This window comes from Serinus canaria, chromosome 13 (genome assembly GCF_022539315.1).
Source record: "Serinus canaria isolate serCan28SL12 chromosome 13, serCan2020, whole genome shotgun sequence".
NCBI lineage: Eukaryota > Metazoa > Chordata > Aves > Passeriformes > Fringillidae > Serinus > Serinus canaria.
In genome coordinates this window covers 6757485-6773354 of record NC_066327.1, presented here as the reverse complement: position 1 = coordinate 6773354, position 15870 = coordinate 6757485, and the positions used below count along the sequence as shown (strand labels likewise).

At 38.0% G+C, this 15870-nt stretch overlaps 1 protein-coding gene across 1 annotated transcript in view; it reads left to right on the top strand.

The window, feature by feature from the left end:
- The first annotated feature begins 613 nt into the window (after nt 1–613).
- Nucleotides 614–15870, top strand: part of GABRA1 (gamma-aminobutyric acid type A receptor subunit alpha1) — a 33761-nt gene continuing 18504 nt past the window's right edge. Inside the window, exons 1-3 of the mRNA XM_009091345.4 lie at nt 614–701; nt 4388–4500; nt 14134–14201. Of these exons, the coding sequence (XP_009089593.2) occupies nt 628–701; nt 4388–4500; nt 14134–14201 (255 nt within the window). The 5' untranslated portion in view covers nt 614–627. The remainder of the gene's footprint in view (nt 702–4387; nt 4501–14133; nt 14202–15870) is intronic.

Below are 15870 nucleotides of genomic sequence, written 5' to 3'. Positions count from 1 at the left end.
AAGAGTGCCTGTGTAGCAGCAGATCATAGGGCTAGAATCTGCTCATTTTAATCCTTTTCTGATGCTGTATTTCAGGAAAGAGGAGGGTTGTTTTATCTCTAGAAGCAAGTTGCTTCCATCACATCAAAGCAGAGGTTGTGAGGGAAGCACCATTCTCCTCAATCACACTACCCCACACTGACATCTTCCCAGAGGTTTAGAAGGGCTCAGGCTGGTTCAAGTCAAACAAAAAAGGCAATTACACTTGGTTGTCTAGAAATGCAATGGAGGTGGCCTTGACACATTTTCAACCTGGGGGAAACCGAGTAAGAATTGCCACAGAGTTTGGGGACAGCAGCTTTTACTTTTAATGTTTTTTGCTAAAGTTCAAGAGTAATGCATAAAGAATACACCCTTACCACAAAATCAACCCCATCCTCTGTCTGTGGGTCTAAAAGTAAAAGGTAACCAGGAGAACAGCCAAGGCCATGCACCCTTATTCAGAATGGCATCAGCTCTCCTGTTGTGAGGTCACTGCCTGACATCAAATTATTCTGCAGAAGTTTCCAATGTCAGATTTTTTACCTAATACCTCTTTTAATATGGGGGATGTTAATGGTTATTTTCCTTCTAGTTCCAGAGTCCACCATGAAGAGATTCCTGGTGCTTTGTGACTGCCTCTGGGCCTGGAGCCTCCTCCTGAATGCACTGACTGAAAGAAGGTGGGGAGATATATTTTATGTGCACCAACATAGTTTAGGAGCCTTTAATTTAGAGTAGCAGAGTAAGACAAATACTGCATGGGCTTCACTACCCCTGAGTGTATTGGGGGAGGTAATCCCTGTTCAAGTCCCACATAAGTGGGACTAATCTAAGTGAAGTTCAAAAGAAAACTACAGTTTGTTTGCATGAAACTTTTTTGTTCAATATGGTGAAGAGAATAAGCAAGAGCTTTCTGAAAACAAATTGAAACTAATCTACCCCTTAAACACCTGTGCAGTTTTTTTCTGTTCTTACATAATGACTACTCAGAAATACAAGTTTCTTCAGAGGGGGGGAAAAAGTATAATAAAGGGTTATTTTTAATCTCATTTAAGTGCTTTCAGTAACTTTATTGTGCCTGCAAGCAGAGGCATAATTTAACTTTGTCAGTCAGGACTGTGTGCTCACTTAGCAGTTGTATTGAAAATCTGAAGTAGACCTTCCGCTGAGGGGAGACTGCTTGCATGAAGAAGAATTTGTAAGCTCAAAGCCCATGACAGTTATCTTTGAAAGACCATTCTGCACTGAGTATTTGTGGAATATTTGGTACAATCATAATCTAAAAATAATGTTAGTATTAAGAAAAATCTGTAACCATACAACATCTCCTCAAACAACTATTAGCAGAGACTATAAAGCAGTTTGGAATATGCTTGAAGTGCTACCTGCAATTCAAAACTCAGTGAAGACATTTAAGAAGACTCTCAGATGTATTTTTGTATTATAAAAAACATTAATGTGCTTGTCAATGATGTTACCTAATGACCAGGAAGCAGTAGAATATTTCTATTGTCAATAGTGATCTCTAAAAGATCTATTTGTGCCTTGATCTCCACTGTGTCTTCTTATGCATTCACAGTTCTGGAGGAACTTATTTTCTAACTGCATTGAAGATTTTAAATTTGTGTGGAGTGGTAATGGACAAAGGTTCATCTGCACAAGCATTTCCTAAAAAAAAAAAAAAAAAATAAGTGTGGATATTTATATAACAGCTGCTGTATCAAATAATCTTTTAGGAACAAAACCTTTAGTTTTATAGTATATTAAGATTTGAATTATGCCTGAAGTGTTTCATCTGACCTAGCTAGAGAATTTTGTGAAAACACATTTATTCTACAGATATTTCCAAATATATCTGTGAACATATATTTGTTGTAGCTGTAATGGGTGCATGTGCATTATTAATGTGAGAATTAAAACACATTGGACCAGAGTTTAAAAATCCAGTGGTGTGTCAGGAATATAATGACCTGTAGATGGAGTCCGTGCACAGTTTTTTATGAGACTGGGCTTTAATGTGAAAACACAATTGCATGCAGTAATTTTTGCTTCAAAATGTACACACCTTACACCAAGTGGATCTGGGTTTAAAGCCATTTTGTCATTGTCAGTTGCCTTGCTTTCCCTCTGGAGTGCTGTTAGTGCTTTATGATAAAAAACTACTGATAAATTAGATAAGGTGTCTTTTTTACAGAAAGTCTTCCCATGTCACTCTTGTTATCATATAAAAGCCGAGCAATAAGACTGTTTTAATGTGTGTGTTTTGAATGAGAAACCACACTCCCTCTGGAGTTACAGCCTGCTCCATCCATGCACAAATGCTCAGAATCTTCCTGCTGTGTCCGTGTCAGTGAAACCTCACGGTGCTTTTTACCTGGGCTGAGATGGTGGGAAGAGCAGGTGAGGGCACTGAGAAATGGGACTTCCACGTGGTTGTGGGGCACACCTGCACTGCCTGCAGCCCATCTTCCTGCTGCCTCCTCACAAACATCCTCTTTTATTTACCATTAACATTTCTGAAGTTGTTTTGTATCCTTTTTCCACCTCGATACTGATGACCTTCTCCTATCCTTGAGATGTGTATGAAGAGCAGCTTTTTTCCTTACAATGAGTGCTAATATAAAATTTCATTCAATAAAGGTCATGTGTTGAAATTCTGGGGAAGGTGTATGAGGAAAGATCCTTTAAAAGATAAAATCCTTGCTAGAGACAGCAGGAGAACTTGCTATTTGGAAACATAGAGGAAGCATAAAATATACTGTCTATGACTTAAAATTCAATTGTAGGCATGAGCAATAAATATAAATCAACCCATTTTTTTAATAAATGAAGTTGTATGATATTATTAGAAGAAATTAATACTTGTTTTAAAGAACTGTTAGGTATTTTTCCTTTTCATTAGAAATAATGATTTAATATGCACTAAAACATCCCACCCTATGGAAATAAACCAAAAATTATTAAGACTTCTGTGGATGTCAGTCCTGAAACTGATCTAAATTTGTTGTATTGAATACTCAAACCTGTTCTGCAAAATAAACTTGGAAGCATTTCCAGGGCACCTATGTACAGGGTATCCTTCCTCCTTCCCTCTGTTTTGATCCAAGTGGAACCCAAGTGTGGGGTACACAAGGGATGTCTGACTGATGCAGCTCCCAGAAAAAACATCTCATAGGTAATTTAAAAGAACCTGATCCCTTTGTGTATCATATTCCTCCTGAGAGGTCTTTGGTGGTTGGAGCAGGAAGGGCTGGCAGGGCACCAAGAATCACATGGCCCAAACAGAAACAGGCTGGCCAGTGGAAGAGTCACTTCTGTCACTGGACCTGATCCTAAGGAAAGGGTTTGGTGCCTCACTGTTTCTCCAGTTCAGCAGTAATGTGTGCAATAAAATGATGTTTTGAAATGTAGCACTTTTGCTTTTATCCCTGATGACTCTACGTGTTTGTAATGGAAGTGTTCCCAGCAGTGAATGAAAAACCTCTGCTGGGTTAGGATTTAAGACAAGTGTAATCTACGATTAAGGGAATCATCTGTGACAGGGTATTAGGTAAAGGTCTCAGATTTAAGAAAAAGGTTGATTCTAGTGTCATCTACAGCAGACAGAAACCATTAAGCCTAAGGATTTCCTTCTGATTTCTATTGATGGAAGTAAGATTTTGGTAGCTGAGTTCAAAGAGCTTTACTTTTATCCTTCTTCAAGTAAAATTTCAGGACCTCTGACTGAGTTAGAGATATGCCTAGGGATCTATAAGGGAAGCTTTTTAAACACAAGAGATTTTCATATCAACAGATGGTTTTGTTACGTATTTGAAAGGCAAAGATGGAGATACTCCTCCAAATCTAACTGCTGCAGGAAAATGAGAAATAAAAGCAAAATTACGACTCGATCTATGAAAACGTTCACTCACTCAATCTACTTCTGTATTTAAAAAGAAGATATCTCTGTTTTTGTCAGTGCTTGTCAGTGTTCTAAATTACTGTATCTTTCTTTGTATGCAAACCATTTGGAGCTATTATGAATTAAACACATTACTCTTTGCTGACAAATGAGCGTTTTCCTGAGGAAAACACATATTAGCACATTATAAACATTAAGGAGTAATGAGAGAAACATTAAGGAACTGGCAATCTGTTTGTTCTCCATTTATGGAAGGGCACTGATTTTTTATGATTTTAAAATCTTACAATTGAAGAAGAAAATATAAACATGCAAGAACCCTACAAAGCACTACAATCTTGTTATACAGAGGAGGTTATGTGACCATAAACCTGTATGAGTGAGATTCAATGGATTTTGGAATGACTCTTTTCTAAGGTTATTGGTGGATTACTATTTTTCAGTGTTAACTGTTGTGCATTTCAGCTATGGACAAACCTCATCCCAAGATGAACTTAAAGACAACACCACAGTGTTCACCAGAATATTGGATCGACTTCTGGATGGCTACGACAACCGCCTGAGACCAGGACTGGGAGGTGTGTTGCATTATGATTTTTAATGTTACATGCTAGAGGAAAAGTCAGTTAAAACATTATCATTTTTTCCATAGAGACCAGGACTGGGAGGTGTGTTGCATTATGATTTTTAATGTTACATGCTAGAGGAAAAGTCAGTTAAAACATTATCATTTTTTCCATAATATACTTGTTTTAATTCTCTATATATATTCACATAAAGTTATGCTGATATATAGGTTTTTTCCCCCATGCCTTCCCTGTCTTTTGCATACTTGGTTTTCTCACACACATACCCAAAAGAAGAAATGGTTCACAATTCAAGAAGACCTCTGAATGGGTAATAAAACTTTGAATGTGTAAAGAATAGAAGATAAAAAATACAACCTGTGACCTGACAAATGATAAGTTGATGAATGAGGCCTAAATAGGCCTCATATATCTATCTCTATTTTCATGAGGATTTGTTTTTTAAAAGTGAAAGTATCAATCTATCCTAGTAGACTATCTCAGAGAAATTTTTAAAATTGTTTTTGCTACTTAGATATGTAAGGATTTGTTTCTGTAACATTTTTTCTTCACAGTTTGATAAAAATGTCTTTCTTCTCTTGGTGCTGAATCCAGAGAAAGGCTTAAAACCACACAGCAATTATGTCTTTTATAAAAGCATTGTTACAAAACCTGGTCTTCATCAACATCTCTGTGTTCATTCTTTGAGTTGTTCTACTGTGACATGGTCCCAAAATTGGGTCTTAAAAGCTTTCTGTTCACAAACATGGAAATTCTAAAGGGACAAGCACAAATCTGTTTTTTCCAGTGCATGGAAAGGTTGGCTTTACTTCTTTCAGACATCCTTTTTCTGGTTTGTTTTGGACTCTTCAGATAAAATAAATTAGAGCAACCCACCCTACAAAATACAGTTCAGAGTGTTTTCCTCACTCTCAGAGGAACTGCAATATAAGGGGGAATTACATTAAGAATTCTTCCATCATCTCCTGTGGGTGAAATGGAAGGTAATTAGGAGTAAGGTTATGGTGTGGTTGGAGGCTCCCATCCTGCAGCTCTTCTTGAATTGTGAGCCAGGCTCTTCAATAAATTGGCTTCACTGATTTTGAGAAATGGCTAAAGATAAAAATCTGATTAAAAACTATTAATTGTCACATTTAAAAATGTACTGGTGTATAAATCTTTGTGTGCAATTTCAGGTAACAGACGACAAAATAAGAGTCATTTTTTACTTTTATCTGCTGGTATTATTGCCTGCTTTCTTGTGAACCCTTGACCTGGGGTAGATAAATGTTCCTTTATTCTTTGGTTAATGGAACTGTGGAGTTCAGTCAGCTACTCTGTCACAGTAAATAAAGTACAGAAGGCAATAAATAAATGAGACTGTAAACTTAGTCTGGTACGTGTCTACAAGAAAAATCTGAGCATATGATGATTTCTTATATGAGTTTTGTAGCTAATATGATGTTTTTAACAGATACTAGAAGGGAAGACAAAGGGAGGTGCAGGGGCAGGATTTTCTCTCACTCTCTGGATTGCAATTTAGAGAACTAAGCACAGCAGTATCAGCTCCTATGTCTGTTTCATGTATATGTTTCTGAATGCAGACTTCAAAGGTGTACTCAAGAAAGAATCATCTGGTGCAGTTAAAACTTACTCCTGACAGGAAGGAAATTAATCTCACCAAGTTAAATGGCAATATGTATGGCTTTTGAAAGCAACAATGAATGATGGGAAATATGGGATGGAGGGAAGGAAGGATTGGAGTAGGTTCTCTAACTAAGGGTTAGAGAAATTTAAATATTCTGTGCATCCTTCATTTTTTTTGAATTGTGTTGCCTCTTCCTACCTGTAACCAAGAACCTTAAATTAACAATTTTTCTTCTGCACAACGTACTCTATTTTCATGGTGTCAGTTCAGCAAATTTCTCTCCTATGTTTGTCAGCTTTGAACACTAGAAATAAGAGTACCAAGGCTTTAAAAAAAAAAATCCCACATCTGATTAAATTGTGAGCAGTAAATTAATGTTTGAAATCAAGTACAGTAAGAAGCAGATAAACTTCTGAGTATTGAATAAGGCATTAATGAAAAGATATAAATTATAGATTTTAAAAACTAGGGACAAATACCTAGGCTGATGTTTTCAGTCCTGGTAGCAACTTATAATAAAGGGTGTGCATAGGAATTTGGAAATTCACATCTTCAAAATCTTCTTTCTAAGGTATCTAAATCTGAGTGAAGAACCTCAGGATGACTCAATTTTGACAGCTAAGTTGGATTCTCAGTATAATGGGGAAATGTATTCTGAAATGTTCCATGCATAAAAATATTCAGTGACAAATCTAAATCAATATATAAAATACAGCATGGGTTTTGGAGTTGGAAGTTCAGTAGCCTTCCATCATAGCATGATTTGATACTGGAAATTTTAAACTGCATGGAAAAGCAGTGGTTTCATTTTTCTTCCCACCATCAGTGATGGCTCCTTGTTAAACATTTTGATCAGAACACAATTTTTATCCACTCTGAGACAAAAGTTAAGAAATCTACCCAATGTAACAATATTTTTAGATATATAGAATTAGCTCCAAAACTCATTCCTTCCATTTTAGCTGTGATGTAGCCATCAGAAAATTTAAGAGGCCAGAGACCCTCCTTATATGTTCTGTTGATAAATTTCATGCTGTTAGGCACAGTTACACCTGTGTATCACTGAGTGCACTATAGCACTCTTCCCATCATCCAAAACTTTCAATTCTATTCTTTCTGTGCCTTCTGAGAAGCAGCAGCTGAGGTAGAACAATGCCTGGTGCAGTTACTCTGTCTTACAGGAAAGGGCACATTGCAGAAAACTCTGCTTATCCCAGTACCTCTCCTCCTGTACTGCAGGGTTTCAAATCTGTACACCCACAGAAACAGAAAATAAACCTATTTCTCTCCTTCTCACCTTTGGAATAAAAGGTAGATGATATGATAGTTCCTTCAGTAAGGTTATTTGTTTTTCCTTCCTTGCCATTATGTGGATGTATGAAGAATTCAGTGATGAAAAGCTACTTTTAATTACTAAAAAATTGTAATGAATAGTGAAAGGGATTTGATCTTGATCTTGGTTCTACTTATTCAGAGGAGTAAATGAATCCTTTTTGAAACAAACACAATGATATTTCTTAATCCCAGGTTTGCAAACATCCTGTTAGTGTGGTGAGAAGTTTGACTGTTTGGTAGAAGTGTTCTGGTGCAGCCAGTGAGACACCATGAAGCCAAGAACAACCTTCTGGAAAAATCCAATTGCAAAGATTGACTGTAGCAGCTATTCCATGTGTTCATGGGAAAGCCAGGGTGAAAGGTGGAGCATTAAGATAATGAAAGATTTAGAGGTGCTGAGTTTTGAGTCACTCTTTGAGCATGCACAGAATTAAGTACTAGATTACAATTAACTCTGCCCTGCCTTTTTTTGCATCTTCTCGTGAGGTTTTACTTCAAAAGGGAACCTAAAAGTCAAATATTCTCCATAAAGAGTATGGGAATGGAAATTATCATCAGATAACCCAAGAAGGCCATATGTGAAGATAAATGAGAACCTCTGAGCAGTTTGCCATTAAACAAGGGGGAAAGAGAGAAAGAAAGAATTATTTTTCATTAACCAGAATTTTATACAGTGCAGCTGGTGACCCACAGGGAACAATTATAGTGATTGAATATGCTTGTTATTCAAAAAATTGCATAATTGATAAAATTAATCTGATTCTTTTTTAAAAGAGCACGCAACACCATGTTAGGCATTAGCACATTTGCACTTCTTATCAATAATTATCGATATAAATTATGTTATTGACTTATTTTGCCTCCATCATATGTGGGCTTAGTCACTTAGGCAGACTCTGCTAGGAAATAGCATCTGTTGTACCCAACCATAAACATGAACAAATAGTTACATTTAGTTATTTATACATGGAAAACAGAACTTCCAAAATGGATGTAAAAACGTTGTGAATGACACTAGAGGACACCTATTGACTCTATGAGAGGATAATCATTTACAAAAAGCAAGGAGGAGGATTTGCAGAGAGTAACACATTGAAGCTGGAAAGAGGAAATGGTGTCAGACATTTGGGAGAAAAACCCAAGGGAATCCCTGAGGTAATGGCACAATTTTCTGTGGAAGCTGCCTGGACTGTAGAACTAGAGGTGATCAAAAATGGCCTAAATAGTAAAGATGTTGATTTCTATTCAAATACACAGTCCTGAAAAAACCAAAGGATCAAACAGAAATAAGAAGCAAGATTCACTGCAGTGTGTAGTGATCTCTCCTAGCAGTGCATTGTGTCTAGAGGGGGAGTTAAAATATTGAAGAACAATGAAAAAGGGTGGGAAAATAAGTTCCTCAGGTACATGGAGGAATGGAATGCCATTCCCTTTTGTTCAGGGCTGTCCTCATGTGGGGCATAGACATGATCCCACAGCAGGTTTGAAGTGCCACAGTGGAGACAGGGAAGACTTGCTTAGGGCAGGTTGTATTTGGTGATGAGATTCATTAACATGAAATCAGGGGCAGCTACAGATTTTCTAAGACTTTCACCATTTTCATTTCATCTCCCTAAAACTAAAGGACACCACACGCTCTAGGACCTTTTAAATCAGAATAAAGTTAAATGTGGCTTATCCCTTTGAAAGGGATTTTGTAGTAGAAAGGTTAATACAGAACAAACAGCAGTGACTTTGATTGGACAGACCAGAATCTTCCTGAATTAAATTTGGTTTTACTGTTGGGTTGAATGCCCAGTAGATCACCCCAAGTAGATTATCAACTTGAGTATTGAACAAAATTATACTTGTTTTATGCTGCCAGTAAAAGATATTTGTTGATGTCTGCTGTGTGATGTTCATCAGGATTGAGTGGGGCTCTCCTTAAGTGGAATGTCAGTCAGTCTCAGGCAATTCATTACTTCCACGGAGTGGGAGGGTTGGGGAAATGAACCTCACAATATTATGTGAATTAGATTTCAAGTTTCAGTTGTATGAGAACATTAAACATATAAATTTCCTCTGGGTTATTGAGGTCCCAATGGAAATGTTTGGATTTTAACATATCTGAGCTAATGTAAAATTTAGGGAAAATAAGGGTTTTGTTTGTATGCATAATAAGAAGATAAAATTAAATGATTCTACTCTAAATGAAAAGACCTCACCCCTACACATTATTCTGTGAGTAAAGAAGGACCAGATGCTACAGTTAAAATTGAAGGGGCTGATTTTGGTCTTTTTTCCCCACTCTGTAGGTACCAGATTAATGTAAGGCCAATTGTAAAAAGCCTTAGAAAATCCTAGGAAAACAGATTTAATACAGGAGTGGGGAGGTAGGTAGGATGTGAGCAGCTTTGAGCTGTTAATTGGCATGTGCAGGTCCCAGTAACCTCAGCCCAGACTGCAGTGCTGATCACAGGACAGCTCTCTCTTCTCCCTTTTGCTCTCTGCTCTTCCTAATGCAGCAGCACAAAATTCCTACTGGTGCATTTGTTGGGGTTCTTCACAAAATACCTCACAGGACACAGCTGGGCTGATTAATCTAAGTGTGCACTGTACAGGTATCACAATTCCTTTCACTCAAAGCCAGAGGAAATGTCTCCTCCATATAAATAATTATAGCACAGACAGACATGAGACATACAGGAACAAGTGCATTACCAAAAAATAGAATTAACTTAAACCACCAAAATGTGCAATTTTGGTGGTTTAAATATTCAAATACTGGCAGATCATAAAGGGAAATATTTCATGTATGGTCTCTCCTGATAAATAGGCTTATTTCCTGCTGTTAAAATAAATCTGTATTTCTTATTTTGTTCTCAATTTATAATCCAGTCGCAATTCTAGCAATAATGAGATCCCTGGGAGTTTAAATCAAAATATTTATTGTTACTAATTTTGAGTTTACGCTTGTCTAGCATCATTAGCAACACACATTGTTTGTAAACAGTAAAATCACAGCAGTTGAGGGTGACTGGTGCTTTCCCAGCTGTACCTGGGTCAGTTGCCCACAGCTGTGTTCCCCAGGGGCTGGGTGTGGTGCTCAGCTGCTTTTTTGCTGCTCAGTAGCTGCTTCGACCTGTGGTTGCCTTATAGCCATTCCAGTAAGCCATTATTAATTTCCCTAGGGCTTTTTACTGAAATTGTTACCTGTTCCACAGATACCCCTGCATTAGTCACTCCTGTTCATGAGACAGATGTCAACAGACACAGTTATGCATCTTGAGAGCTGCTGGATTTCACTTCAGCAAGCCTGGTTTGCTCAATGACTAAGACTTTTCTCCAGTTCTCAGGGATACTGTGAAGGTTTTGAACACAGCTCAGGATTTGTGGTTGCTGAAAAAAGCATTCTGAGCATTTGAAGCACAATTGGAGCCTTCCCATGGCAATGAAGATGCAAACTGAACATGGGTAACCTTGATTCTAAATAGACATAGCTCGACTGTATCAGTAAACACATGTCCTGTGCAGGAGTGACTCAGAACTTCTGAAGCACTTAACTAAGCACAGCTGAATCATCTAATTAGTGAAACATTAAACAAAAATTTCCAAACTTCCATATGGCTCTGGAGTGAGTGATCTGTTTCTGTGCTTTGATACATTCTTCATTGCTCTTGAAAGAGAGGCACACACCAAAGGAGAAATAATTGGTGGTCTGTACATTGGTTTATCTGCATGTGAGGGGATGAGGTGCACTGCAAAAGGGCACCTCATCCCCTCAAAGATAACATAATATCTTCCGAGTGCACAATCTGAATTTTCTAATTTTCATGTGATTTACGTGCTGCTTAAATTATTTTCAACATTATACAGAAATAAAAAGCATCACTTATTTTTTCACTCCCTTGGCAATCTTCCTTCTTAGTGCTAAAGTCTTAAGATTCCATTTTGTGTCCACAAGTGGTTTCCTTAAGCCTCAGCCTCTGTTCCATGACTCCAAGTCTCCCAAAGCCAGAACTGAGGATAGCACACATGATATGCTGCTGATTCAAGGAGCATATTCTGTGTTTGTGCAGGCAGTCCAGCTGAATTATGTTAAATAGAACCTTGCTCAGAGCTGGGACCCTTGAGGGACTCACCATCCTTTTGTGTTTGAAGAGCTTCCAGAATCTTCTCTCTCCCAAAGTGCCTCAGAGGAAAGAGGACAAGAGGAGTGAGGACCAAGGTCTTTAGAAGCTATTTGAGATTCACTTTTCAGTAAGTGAAAGGCTGGTAGATTTCAGGATGGTTGCAGTTTCTCAGTCCTAAGGAAAGGTGACTGGGTAGCTGGAGTCCCTTCAGCAGTGTTTTAGTGAACCCTGTCCCTGTCCTTTTCTGCCCTGTTTCCCACATGACCACAGCCTCCTGACCTTGGTGACAGTGATGGGCTGAAGGACAGAATCCTTTCCTCCCAAGCCAAGTAAGATCTGAACAGCCATATGCCTCTTTCAGCTCCAGAAAGTCAAATTCTCACCATGAGCTTCTTCAAGTCCAGAGACAATTAGATGTCAAGAAAATACTGAAATTTCTTGAAGTCAGTTGAAGTTTGTAAAAACTGTGAGGTCACATATTAATTCAACTGGGCACCTAAGGAGGAAATGTCACCCTATCCAGTGCTTTTCTCAATAGTTGCTGTATTTTGTACACCTCTCAGTGACAGATATAAAGAATAAAAATAATATAAAGCAGTTCAGCCACATCACAGTATTTTACTTTCCTTGATTTTGACTAATACATTGGAAATATCATCATTTTAAAGAGCCCTGAAGATTACTTTTGATAGCACTTAATTTTTGCATTAATTTATTAACAGAAAATGGTTCATCAGCTGCATTCCTAGACCAACAGTAGAATCAAATCTAATATTACTTTTTTGGTTTTTGCTGTCTCACAAATGACATATTTTATTGTATCTATACTAGATATTTATAGGAAACTGTTTCCATTTTCATATCATTAGAAGTTGCACAGTTTTTGAATAAAAGTGAAAAATCTGAAAGAGCATAGTGGAACACTGATTCTCATTAGACCTTTTGCACAGAGACAGAAATGTTTATTCTAACTGGGTTCTTAATCCTGAGTTCTTTTTTTCTTCCCTTCAGTCTGAATTTTCTTGTCAGATGGAACAAATTGTAAATAAACAGTCCAAAGTCTTTTGGACACAATCAGATGGTTGTGTTAAATTTTTAATTAAATTCATTAATTATTTTGCAACAATTTCATTAATTATTTTGCACTATTTAAATAAAATTACACAAGTAGCTACACATATATATTTCTTTGTCTTAGGAGAAATGTCATCTGCTGCTGTCTGCCTGCTATACATTTACTATAGTGCTTTCTTTAGGATTACTTTTAATATTCCAGGTTGCTCAATTTATTTAGTTTTGAAAGTTATTTCAGAAATGTTATCACTTGCTCCATGTTTGAAACTTCTACCAAAACCCCTCTGCTGGCTTGTGGAGCACAATAGTGAAAGTATTCAGATTAAATCACCTTAATTTTGGGAAGCTGATGGGGTTAGCTGCACTCAGCACTGCCTGGATTCCTGCCTCCAGGTGGTGTTACTCCTGCAGCTATATTTAATTCAGCAGGGTTATTGTGATATTTGGCATCCTGGGAATATTTGCTCTGTGTGCCCTAGAAAATACCAGCATGCTCAGAAGAGACTGATCCTGTGTGTGTCTGGAGGGAGAGGAGAGGAAGGGGGAGAGTAAAGCCTGGGTGTTTCTCACAAGGTCTTTTGCCAGTCCATCTGGAGAAGCCAGATGTTTGACCTCTCTCTTTGATCACCCCCAGTTAAGGCATCCCAGCACTTGTGACCACTGAAATCACTGGTTTCTTCTGCAATATCCAATGTCACTGTGCCATGGGGAGAACGGATATCCTGGAAACCATGGAGGGCTCCAGCTTGATGATGCAGCATATGCATATAATCTGTGTTACGTGCATGCTACGGATTTCTGAAGTATTATTTGTGCTAATCTATGATTTAGGGCCTATAGGACTGAAGAGCTCTCTTTCTGAAAACATTTACACAGATGATTCCAGAAGGGAAGCTTAGCTAATGTTTATTTGGAAGAGTTCAACTCCTTTTTGTTTCTTGAAGTGAGGGGTAGTACAGCCATTTTTAACTTGTAGCAATAAAGTATATTCATGTTTATATACACCATAATGTATTCTCTCTCTTTCTTCCATGCTCTTGGTCTCCATACAAAACACATCACTCACAAACCCAGGGTTAATTATTGGAGACCTTATTTTAGCTTGCCCAGAAACCCAATGAGCTATTAGAGTACTGTGTACAGTATTCAGCACTGGTTACAGTGTCAGACAAGAAGGTTTATTTAAATCTTTAAATCTTAAATCTTTATTTAAAGATTTCCACAGCAGTGGAACTGCTTCCACTGCTGCTTCTGCACCTCAAAAGTTCTGTGGAAAAACTGTAAAAAAACCCCATTGCTGACAATATTGACTGTGAAATTCCTTCTATGGTAAATTCTCAGGGTTGTATTGCAGACCAATTTCAGAATGGCTAATCAAAGCCAATCATTTCTCTGTTTATTGTGAAAATTGGTAGTGGTTAGATCTAATGAAGGCTGTTTATAGACACTCACTGTCCTAATTTCCTGCTTCATCAGAGCGTGTAACTGAAGTGAAGACTGACATCTTCGTCACCAGTTTTGGGCCCGTTTCAGACCATGACATGGTAAGTGATGGCCTGCATTTCCACAACACTCATTTGCTCCTGCCTTTTTAATTTGGAGGATAAGAAATCTCTGCAATAACTTATTTCTCCCTTTTAAGGCTGGGCTTTCTTTAAGCCCTTGATTGGAAGATGCCATCAGGTTTTATGTGCTGCCATTCCTGCTGCTGTGACTGCATTTAAGTGCCCTGAAATTAGAAGCCTCAGTGACTTTAATAACGTGTTTTAACAGACTTTATATTTGCTACATAATATATTATGAAATGCATTAGGGTTTGGATCTGTATTCTTCTGAGGGTGATTGCTCAGGTCCTTGCTGGCACATCACTGATCCAATTTGCCAAGAAAGATCATCATCTTAAAATGCAATTAACACTTATGCCTATGGTGTGACATCTGTACAGTCTAACCTGTATTTTTATATTAAAAGCTTCTGATCAATGGAAAGTGACTTTCCTAGATCTTGGCTGCTGAAAAGAGAAGATTAATGAGAGAATTAGTGTCACTGCTTTATAGAATGAATATTAAAATCAAATTGCCAGATAACTGCAGGGAATGGAGATGTTCAGAAAACTGAATGAAGATGTTGTGAGCCCTGGTCTTAAGAGATACCAAGAGTTGTGTAGAAATATGGATAAGGTACTTAAAATTTTCCATATAACTGAGGTTTGCACAAGTAGGTGCTGTTGAGAGGGGTAAAGCCTGGTCTGCAGCCCCCAGTATCTGCTGGGTGCTGTATTAGGATGAGTGCTAGGAACATCCTTGTTGATCTAAATGAAGAAATGAAAGCAGTTCAAACTTGTAGCCGGCTACATTTACCTAAATACACTTAGCAAAAGAAAGATTCAAGAAAAAGTTCAGTAGAGGAAAGGGAACAAGTTCCATTTCTGACTACAGAATTGTCAGCTGCTTAATTTGAAGTAAAAATGTAGCTAAGCCTTAAACACCAGGTTATTACACGTTTCTGACTACTCAAAACATTGTTAAGGGATAGAAAACCAGAAAAAGTAACTTTTACAAGGCAGTTATTTTCCTAAGTGAACTTTATGAAAAGACACCATTTTTTGAACGTTTGGAAGGCAGTACTTACAGAAGTACAGTTAAATTTATAAATGCCAAGATAGCCATACCATGTTGACTCCTGTTTTTCAGTAAGTTAAACAGGAGAAAGAATTCATCATCTTCTTAATAAAATGTGTGACCAAGAAACACAGAGGCAGGTGTTCACATATTTTGAAAACTAAGGAATTCACAGAAAAGTATTTAGAGTAAAACTCCTACTCACCTCCCATAAAAAGCAACGTGTGTGCAGCCCACTCATGTTAAACCTTTGCTTGAGGAACTAGGTGTGAAACCAGAGACAGAAAGATAAATTGCAGAGTTGGCCAGAACCCAGAGCTGATATGAATTTCAGTGCACACTCAGTGCAGTGTGCTCTGAGCACAGACAGGTTGGCAGCAGACACCTCAGCTGGGCTCCCCTGGTGCCCACGTGCAGCCTGGGCTGGGGGGGGAGGCTTTAGGCAGCCAAGGGGAGGATGAGCTGAGCTGGGGCTGGCCAGGGGCTCCTCCAGCTCACCCTGAGTGTTAGGAAAGCACAGTCATCACCTGAGCTGCCAGCACACCTCAGCCAGTTTGCAGGATCCAGGGAGGCACTTCCATGGGGAAGTCAG